We start from the raw sequence: 10,961 nt of genomic DNA, 5'->3' as shown, positions 1-10,961 counted from the left end.
TAGTTCGTCAATTTCCGTAAATTATTGATATATGATATGAAATACATTTATCTTATTCTTATAAATGTTCGGCATAATTCGTCAATTTCCGTCATTAGATTATTTATGATATGGAATCCATTCATAAAATGCTCGTTAGGGTCCGGCATAATTCGTCAATTTCCGTAAATTGATTTATGATATGGTAATCATCTTATCTTATGCTCATTTATGATCAGTATCATTCGTCAGTTTTGGTGGTTAGTTGATTTGTAATATTTCATATTTCTCATATGTTTTTTTACTGTTGGGCATACATATACTTCGCCAGTTTCCGTGATTTGTTGATTTATGATATTGCATAGATTTATCATATCCTATTTTATGTTCGGTGTAGTTCGCCAATTTTCGTGAATTGATTATATCATTTATCATGTGCTAGCAAATATTCGGCATATTTAGTTAATTTCCGCTATTTGATGATTTATGATTTCGAATTCATTTTTATTGTTTGCTCGCTTATCTTCGGCATATTTTATTATTTTTCGTATTTTTTTGAATTATGATATTGCATACATTTATCCTACGCTCGGTAATGTCCGGGAAATTTCGTAGGCTTCGTGATATGTTGATTTATGATATTGAATACACGTATCTTGTGACTGTGCAGATATTCTTATCAGCCAACAAGGTTGTTAACATAACATAACAATCATTCAGAATACGTCAAGTTAAAAAGTGGTCTAAATATGCACGCACACAAACACTTGGAAACTTTATTTATGATGACTGAATTGCCTTTAATAAAGTTTTGATAACAATTAAATTGTCAAACTAAAAAAAAAGTAACAATGCCTTTTCTTTTTTGTCGACGAAATTTTATGAACTTAAAGGTGGCAACATTGAATTTGAGAACTCACATTTATTTGCTATAGCTTCTATGACAGATGTTTGGTGATGATGATGATGATGCTGATGAAAATGGTAATGGTAATGATGATGATGATGTTGATGAAAATGGTAATGATGATGATGGTCATGATGCTGTTGATGATGCTGGCGATGATGATGGTATTGATGATGATGTTGATGAAAATGGTAATGATGATGATGGTCATGATGCTGTTTATGATGATGATGATGATGATGATGAAGATAAAAATTGTGATTATAATGATGATTTTGTCTAAGATAATGAACATGATATAGAAGAAGAAGTAGAAAATGAAAAAGATATTTATAATCATCATGAAGATGTTGATGATAAAAAAAATGAAGTTTAAGAAGATGGTTAGGATGGTGATTATAAAGATTGCACTAACAAAGTCAATAACTGCTTTTGTTGCAGCAGCTGCTGCTGCTAATGATGATGATAATGATGATTATGATGATGACGATGATTTTGTCGAAGATGATGAACATGATATAGAAGAAGAAGTAGAAAATGAAAAATATATTTATGATCCTCATGAAGCTCTTGATGATAAAAATAATAAAGTAAAAGAAGAAGATGATGATGATGATTACAAAGATTGTACTAACAAAGCAAATAACTGTTATTGTAGCAGCTGCTGCTGCTGCTGATGATGATAATAATGATGATGATGATGACGACGACGCCGAAGACGACGATGATGATGAAGATGATGATGACGAGGACGACGAAAACGATGATGATGATGATTGTGATAATGATGATGATCATGATGATGATGAAGATATAGAAAAATAAGAAATTGATAATATCCGGAGGAATGCAGCTTTAAATGAAATTTTGATCAGTAAAATGCTGACGTGTTACGTGTTGCTAAAATACTTGAATTAAGCATCTAACAACTTATTTTTCGACCATGTCATTAAAATAAATTATGAAATAAGAGGCTCTATTATTTTAGGCTAAACTTTAACATGTTATATAGCTTTTGAGATCTACTTGAAATTTCGAAAAGCAACAGATGGCCAGCGACTTTACAGATGCCGTCAACAAAACGATATAAATAGAAGGAATGTCTGACACTGCTCGTCTTTTCACGGTACCATCTTTATACGGTACATCCCGTCGCGAAAATGTGGTACATTGCAATATTTTTTCTGCTTGGCGTTTGCGCGAAAGATTTCACAGGGTACGTAGAAATTTTCTTTTAAACTGACTTTTTATATTTAAAACTCTAAACTTTCACATTTTATTCTTACCATTTATCTTTACAAAATGAAACTGTAGGATATCATTACGACAAAATGTTTCAAGAAGACACAGGCATAATTTAGTATAGTTATATAAAAAAAAGTTAAGCATTTCGTACCACTGTACCAGATAATAATTTATTCTATACGAAATAAACATTCGTGTTTAAAATAAATAAAAAAAATGAAAAAAATTATAATGATTAAAATAATAATAAAAATGAAATTAAATATTTAATTAATGAATGGATAAATGAATGAAGGAAGAAAGGTAGGAAGAAAGAAAGAAAGACTATGAAGGAAGAAAAAAATAGGAAGAAAGAAAGAAAGAAAGAAAGAAAGAAAAGAAGCAAGAAAGAAGAAAGAAATAATGAAGAAAAAAGAAAGTAAGAAAGAAAGAAACAAAAAATAGAAAGAGAGAAAGCCAGAAAGAAGGAAGGAATTAAGGAAGGAAGGAACGGAAAAATGAAAGAGCAAAAACAGAACAAAATAAAGAAAGAACGAAGGAAAGAACGAAGAAATGAATGAATAAAGGGAGGAATAAACGTATAAATGAAAAAAGGAATAAATTAAAGAAAGAATGTAGCATAAACTGAAGAACAAACGGTTGGAACGGATTATTAAAAATATATGATATCAATTCGTCTTTTAAAAAAGTTTATTTCTACATTGTTAAATGTTTTTATAACACATTGTTTAAAACACAAGACTGAAAAACCACTGTCATAATACATATGAGCCGCGTCATGACAAAAACCAACATAGTGCGTTGGCGACTAGCATGGATTCAGACCAGCCTGTGCCTCAGCGCTATCTGATCAGGATCCATGCTGTTCGCTGTCAGTTTCTCCACTTGTATTAGAGTTGGTAAGCGGAACCGCAGGCTGGTCTGGATCCATGCTGGTCGCAAACCCATTATGTTGGTTTTGTCGTGACGCGGCTCAAATATGCATTGTTAATTTCAGGCATCGACTGATCTCGATCACAGCTCGAACCAATGCTGACCTGGAGTTTCTCAACTCTCTGAGTGACAGTGGCGCCTTTGAAGAGGTAGGTGGTTTAGTTGGCAAAATATATGAATAATTAGTTACATAATTATTTAACAAAACGAAAGCATCGTAAAAGTTCGTAAAAGACCCGAATGTCTCGTTTGGTTCCGTTTCTGATAGAAACATGTTAAAAAGTTAACCCTTATATGCGCTCGTAAAAGTCCGGCACATCTCGTTAAACCCTTATATGCGATTGTAAAAATTCGACGTGTCTATTGAAAGTTGTATGCGCTCATATTAGTCCGACATGTCTCGTTAAACCCGTATATGCGCTTGTAAAAGTCCGGTATGTCTCGTTAAACTGTTCTTTGCGCTCGTGAAAGTCCGGTATGTCTCGTTAAACTGTTATTTGCGCTCGTAAAAGTCCGATATATCTCGTTTAACCCGTATATGCGCTTGTAAAAGTCCGGTCTATCTCGTGAAACCCGTATATGCGATCGTAAAAGTCCGGTCTATCTCGTTAAACCCGTATATGCGCTTGTAAAAGTCCGGTCTATTTCGTTGAACTCGTATATGCGCTCGTAAAATTCCGGCATGTCTCGTCTATATCTGTCTAATGGCATGCCTGGCAGTTTTTCATAAGTCCGCCCGCTTAGCCAATAGGAAGAACCAAGAGTTCGCTGGTTCGATCCTCTCCGTGATAATTGATCTCGGATATTGAGTCCTTTGTCGGTAATTTCCGGAGATCATGTTAATTACTTTTTAGTTATCCAGATACGCCGGTTAGGTGGATCGACAAAAAATGTGTTACAAAATCGGCGTAAAAAAGAGGGAAAAAATCATAGCTTTACACGATTTATGGGAGTTGAGATTCGGTCAAAATCATACAATCTGTTCACGAATAATACTTATATGTATTGAGTAAATATGTTATTACGTAAAAAAATGATCGTAAATTTCGTATTTTAAGTTTAAATGTGTAATTAATATCATTTCGATTTTGATATGACAAAGGGGGATTACTTATGCCTTTTCTTTCAAGGGGAAGTTACTTCCCCTGCCGGGTTTACGTAATTTGCTGTTCCATCCTACGCCCCAATCATTCAATATTTATTATTATTATTATTGTTTAAAATATTTATTCGCCGAAATATTTTTATCATTCCGTTACAGCTTGATTTTTGGACTGAACTTTCTCTCCATCACCCAGTCGAGATTCGAGTTTCACCAAACGACTTTGAGAAACTTCAACAAAGTTTGTACGATGTTGGTTTGACGTACATTATACTCAACCATAATATTCAAGAGTAAGGTTTTTCTTATATTACCGTTATTTCCCCTTGAAAAGTCTAAAATTTAAACTGCAGAAACTACCTTAACATGAACAAAAATCATTGTCTCATATAGCCGGAAATTCGCTATAACCGTGTTCGTTATAAGAGGAATTTACTGTATAAGTTTCAAAACCAGGACAGTAGCGTTGCTTAAATCAAATGTATTTATTATCAACTTCATGTTTTGTTTTATGTTATTTCTATAAAATTCAGGGTCATTCAGTATGAAATACTTGGCCAGCTGGAACTGAAAGTTATCAGCCTTTGCCACTAGTATAGAGCCAGGTCAGTCTGCAATTAGGTGCTGTCTAACAAGGTTCTTTACTGTTGGCAGACCAATCTCAAATTTTCATCTTGAAAAAACCCACAATTGATAATGGAAATATACAAAATTGGAAGATGGTCAAGTCCATTTGGCAAGTATAGGTTAAATGTTTTTATAATTACAGCACGATTGATGATGAAAAGATAGCTATGGCAAAGGTTCCAAAGAATGCAAACGGATGTGACGTCACAGGCACCTACTGCACGTTCGCCGAGGTAAAATTCATATTTTCTTATCATGTACTATATATTCGGACGGCGAATATCTTTTACTATTGATGTTAACGGCCATCTTGTTCTGCTTCCAAGGTTTTAAAGATTGGTGTCTGCGCATGCTCAAATCTCAGGTGTTTGATTGGTCAGAAACCAGCATAGAATGTTTATTGACTAATGAAAATACTGCGATTCGAGACATTATATTTAGTAACAAATCATTCAATTACATAATTATGTCTTTTTGTTTTATATTTGTCCGGATATCATGTGTTTGTATGTTTGTTTTTGTCGGGTTTTAAGTCAAACCGACATGCGCATGCGTTTGCCTTACTTCCGTTTTGGAGGAAGGAATCAGGGGTTCCATCGTGCATTATTCCAGGCAAAATTGCCAGCTCGCACGCAAGTTGGACCAACGGCGTTTCGTAGGCAAATTGGGTAAATACAAATTCTCTGAAAGGATAACAGCTCACAGCAGCGAGGGGCCCAGCGACCTTTACCACTAACCCACGGAGGCTTCAAGATGCGCATTTAGGTGCTAGACAATTCCACTAGCATATTTTCAAGACCGCCTTCAGTAACTGGATTCATCCTTAAATAACTGGATTCATCCAAGTCTTTTCTGGTAGATGAAACATATTTACCAACTGCCTTCATCGTGGTTAATGTTTATTTTTTAAAAAAAGGATAGGAAATAGAGTCTGCGCACATTTGACCGTTTTTTTTTACTGTTCATAAAATGCACTACGCAAGGTGACGATACACAGAGTGACGAGATGTAAAAATGAGCCGCGTCACGACAAAACCAACATAGTGCGTTTGCGACCAGCATGGATCCAGACCAGTCTGCGCATCCGCGCAGTCTGATCAGGATACATGCTGTTCGCTTACAGACCCTATAACAAGTAAAGAAACTGATAGCGAACAGCATGGATCCTGATCAGACTGCGCGGATCAGAATGGTTGCAAACCCACTATGTTGGTTTTGTCATGACGCGGCTCAAATAATGAACTTTATTGTTGTTTTTTCTTCCTCAGATATCGGCTTGGTTGGACGAGAAAGATGCGGATCCCCGCGTTCAAGTTTCAGTTACGGCAACATCTTCCTTTGAGGGTCGGCCTATCTTTATAGTGAAGGTTTGAATTCCGCATCTTTCTTACGCATTTTTTAGCATCATCCATAATTTGTAATATGATATAAAATTGTATTTAAAGATATAAATTTGTATTCCATTCATTATTATAATTGATGCTGATTTTAAAAAGGCTCTAGGACTCTCTTTAAACGCTTGTTTGTATATTTAATTCGAATGCGATGGTCATATTACAAACACGGCATATAACAGGAACCTTTATATACAATACACACATTTGCTTCGCGTTTTTTGAAGAAAAAAATGAAATAAATTGGCAACAGTCGTATAAAAAGTTTATATAGTTGTCGCAATTATCCAATGAGAAGCCACGTTACAAACGTGAACCATTATGTTTATTTTTTGTTTCGTTTTCTCTATAGGTTGCAGCTGACATGAACAATCCAAAGGAAGCTGTTTGGATCGAGGCTGGTACGCATGCGCGAGAATGGATTGCCGTTTCCTCAGCTTTAAATCTGATTGAAAGGGTAATTATATCAACAAGATTCATTTTTATAAGTTATAAGATCGGCATTTATATCCGCTCAGGCGATAGTGCATAACGAACTCGGATTCAAGAGGAGACGATTCGGTTCGTGAAAACGATTTTTATAATAAATTGGCACGTTTTCGTCAAGGGAGATAATTTGACACAAGTTCGAACTAACTCGTACCCGCACACATATAATATTTTTCTTTTCTTTTTTTCTTTACTTTATCAGACCATTTTCATTAAATGTACTTATTTTACGATTTAAGCGAAACGAACGAAAACGGCTTTCCATACAATATGTTGTTTTTCCCCCTCTATTTTCAGCTATCGGACACACAAGACACGTTCGCCAATGAAATGCTTTCAAATTTTGACTTTTATATTGTACCTGTGCACAATCCGGACGGTTATGTCTATTCACATGTAAGTATAGGTAGTAGGTGATAATCTGGCACGTAAAGTTACATAATGTGCCATTTGCTTCTAATGTATCTGTCCCGTGCAGAATTAGGATGTATAGAATTAAAATTGTTCTCCAAGTAACTGTGATTTATAACAAACCACTTTTGTACCCACTGCATGCTTCTCTAGGGAAAATGTCTATAAAATACTGAAGGCAATGCTGTTAGCTGATAAGCCCATATTAAATAGACTTGTTAATCTTTAAATCTGGACAAAACCATTCATCATAATTATAAGGTAAAGATTCAAAATACGTATAAAAACTTGTATCTGAAATCTTTGTTATCTCGAATCTATGTTATCTCGAATCTTTGTGATCTCGAACTATATTTGTTTTAAAGACATCAAACAGACTTTGGAGAAAAAACAGACAGACATGTACAGGAATAGGGTCAGGGGTTGGAACTGATCTGAACAGGAATTGGGGCGCTGGATTCGGGGGTTGGTATACATTACATTTTCACCAACTTCAGAGTAAATTTTTGTGATAATAATAATAATCATAATTCGTAAATGAATATTTATTACCAATTATGAATTAATATAATTTTATTCAAATAAATGATTAATATTCATATTTTACGCAATAAAAAAAAACAATTATGTAGATAGGCAATATGTATATTAAGTGAAGATTGCAGACTCGTTTTGATTTTGAAATTTGCGGCCCCAATGGAGCAGAAATTACCACAAATGAAAAGTCACACATACTTGCTGTTAGTGTCAAAGCAATGTTTTTTTCAAGATGAACAATGGAAGCAGATCTAACCGAGAGTGTATGAATCTCGCCACATTTGCGACATACTGAATAACAAATGAAATCCCCCGCCTGTGGCTGAGGGGTTGTCATTAACGGTTGATGGATCAAAATTTATCCCTGCGTGGTCATATATAAGAGGCGACTTAATGAGTTCGAATCACGGAAGTCTATGCATCTCTTTGCTCCACCCGGTGAGGCGGTTTTGACACCTGGTGTTGCTTTAAGTTTACAAAATCATCTTTCCTGTTTCGGCGCCATATGACCTAAATTGTGTTGGTGTCGTATTACCGCACAAAACAAACAAAAACAAACAAATAAAACATTTATTTTTGGTGCTTTTATTTTATTTTAGGTGCGGGAACATCCGCCTTTTGTTCAAGTCATACTTATAGAGGCAGTGCTGCATTTTCCGCCCCTGAGACCGCGGCTTTGAGGGACGCCGCTTTCGGTGCTGATTCTCCCTACATCAGGGCGTTTTTCTCTGTCCACTGTTATTCTGAATTTATGCTCGTTCCTTACGGCTACACAAGCACAAAGCCGGCGAGATATACTCATCTTGTAAGATTTTTATTTTATTTATTTCTACTCTTATAAAATGAAATGATATATCTTAAACATACTGAGGTTATTCACACCTTACAAAATGAAAAAAAGATCTTAAACCTATTGCGGTATTTTGACGTTTTGTTCTACTTTCTTTTCTTATTTACTTCTAAACTGTGAACTAGTAAACTTTCACCATTTGCACCACGTGATGTTCAAGTAGAAGCCATTTCTGGACCAAGTCTCATTAATTTAGCCAGATTTTATATCCCGAGTCCAAAAATCCATATCAAATCCATATCAAATCCGTAATGAACTCCGGCTAGCTTCGTTTTCATTTTCCGAATTTAAAACAAAGCAGCAACAATTTATATCAAATCTATATAGTACTCGAAGTACCGAGGTATGTCAAAACGTCAAAACAAATGGTTGTGTGAAATAAAAAGAAGTTAAAAAATGTATTAATATGCTGATTCTATTCAGGCACTCTATATCCTATAGCTTTTATCTGTCAAACCTTAATTGAACGAAATGCCACTCGAGTCCAATATAGGTTTCACAGCTGTGGATGTGTATAACAACCTCATAAGATTAACTACACATCTCATTGTAACAAATTTGTAACACTTTACATGGAAAGTTACAGCATTACTTGAAAGAATGGAGGTTTTGTTGAGGTCCTATGATTTTTCGTTGGTGAAACACTTCTATTTTTCTACTTCAGGTCGAGGTTGCCGACGCTATGATGGCATATTTGGAAACAGTCGACAATAGATATTACTTAGTCGGAACTCCCCCGGACATCCTCTGTAAGTGTTTTCTAAAATCCTCTTCTTTATCGAGAACTTTAAACTGGGACGCCATCATTTTCTTAAGAGTTTGCTTAAGTGATTTACTTTTTTTCCCAAAATAAGTTTGTGGAATAATTCGTCAGCCTGGTCCTGGCAGGTCTTAAGCACTAATAAGCACTAATAAGAGCATCATGCCTCCCTGACACCGGCGTCTTAGGCATTAATGGAAACACCATGCCTCCCTAACACCGGCTCAAAAACTGTAAAATAACGCTGATTCTTTTTTAATTAGTGAAGTGGCATCTGAGAAGTATAAGTAAAACTAAAAAAGAACAGAGCTGAAAATTTAAAACAGTAAGAAATATTGAAAGAGTCCAAGCTTTTATGGAAATCTAACCATTCAAAACGGGAGAACATATCGCAGTATTTCGTCCAGAATATTTATGATTTATATTATAACGCCGATATTAAATGCTTTTTAATGTCTCGCCTTGTCACTGGTCGACACACACTGTCTGTATACCGCCATCTCAAACTCCTCACAGTGATTACCTCCCTTGGCAGAATTGTAATCACTGCCTTCAAAGACGTCACATGATGATGAAAGTCACATGACGTAACGTCGAAATTCAAATGTAAATATCGACCGTTACAAAGAAAATCTAACGTTATTTTTCTCTTTCTGTTTTATTTTTAACTTTAAGTGCCTATGTTCGATATAGTTTATCAAAAAATTATCGAAAGTATACAAAATAACGAAAAATAAATTCAAAAGCTAAAAAATATAAAATATCAAAATATCGTCTCGGTAGAAAATAATCTCATAATTTTTAAAATTATTTCTAAATATTCATATTATTTATTTATTTATTCATAAACATTGTTAAATAAATGAGAGAAAACTTATCTGATAGATAAAAGCAGTAGATAAAACAATTTTTGAAAAAATATAGTATATCAGAAATTCTGATATATTTGGACCTTGGTGGCGGAGATCTACGCCGAAGAATTAAGGGGAGATCACTGCGTGGAGATTGCCACCATCTACTCTAGAGTTCCTTCCCTTACACTACTTTACTTATAGTAATAGAAGGCAGGAAACCAGACTAACCGCCATCAGGTATCAGTATCATTCCGACGCTTGAGTCTTGTAACAAAAAAAACCCCAAGCATCTGGTTGACAGAACTAGTAAGTTCGCATAAAACCCCAATCTTGTAATATCCATTCGTATATTTAACTGCAATAAAATTTTATTACATCATGATTACGTCATGATCTTTATTCTCCCCACAGACGCTGCATCAGGCGGTGCGTATGACTATTTCTACATTGAAGGAGTACCCTACGCGTACACGTATGAATTACGACCACAGAGTGGAACAAGCAATGGCTTCGTAATCAGCCCATCAAACATTCCAACTGCTGCAGAAGAACTGTTTATCTCATTGTGGGCGTTCGCAACCTACGACAATCTAAACTACGATTAAACCGAACTCAAAGCTGCAGAAGCTGCGCAACATCAAGAAACATCCCTAGAAACTGGGTTTATGTTGTTATTAAATCTTCATTAATAAATAAAAAATGCCTTGAAGTGTTATATGTTTGTTAGTTTTGTTTGTTGTAATGTTTGTTGAAATGCACATTACCAGACCTTTGTTACACAGGTCCATACGTATGAAAAGCGTGAAAAAATAAAGTATATACTTATTTTATCTATACGTACTGAATTTTAGCCATATTGCACTTGGATTTAGC

At 35.0% G+C, this 10,961-nt stretch overlaps 1 protein-coding gene across 1 annotated transcript; it reads left to right on the top strand.

Annotated features, from left to right (window-relative positions):
- The first annotated feature begins 1,946 nt into the window (after nucleotides 1-1,946).
- On the top strand, nucleotides 1,947-10,803 carry LOC132732585 (carboxypeptidase O-like). The gene is made up of 11 exons (XM_060719062.1): nucleotides 1,947-2,102; nucleotides 3,129-3,213; nucleotides 4,326-4,459; nucleotides 4,936-5,026; nucleotides 6,062-6,160; nucleotides 6,540-6,644; nucleotides 6,974-7,072; nucleotides 7,453-7,552; nucleotides 8,224-8,429; nucleotides 9,139-9,223; nucleotides 10,500-10,803. Exons 1-11 carry the CDS (start codon nucleotides 2,047-2,049, stop codon nucleotides 10,691-10,693), a joined length of 1,254 nt encoding a protein of 417 aa, XP_060575045.1. The 5' UTR covers nucleotides 1,947-2,046; the 3' UTR covers nucleotides 10,694-10,803.
- Nucleotides 10,804-10,961: the final 158 nt, after the last annotated feature.

This window comes from Ruditapes philippinarum, unplaced genomic scaffold (assembly GCF_026571515.1).
Source record: "Ruditapes philippinarum isolate M1 unplaced genomic scaffold, ASM2657151v2 ctg4023_1_1_1_1, whole genome shotgun sequence".
NCBI classification, from domain to species: Eukaryota; Metazoa; Mollusca; class Bivalvia; order Venerida; family Veneridae; genus Ruditapes; species Ruditapes philippinarum.
The sequence above is the reverse complement of the archived record's forward strand: the minus strand, read 5'-3'. Positions and strand labels throughout refer to the sequence as shown.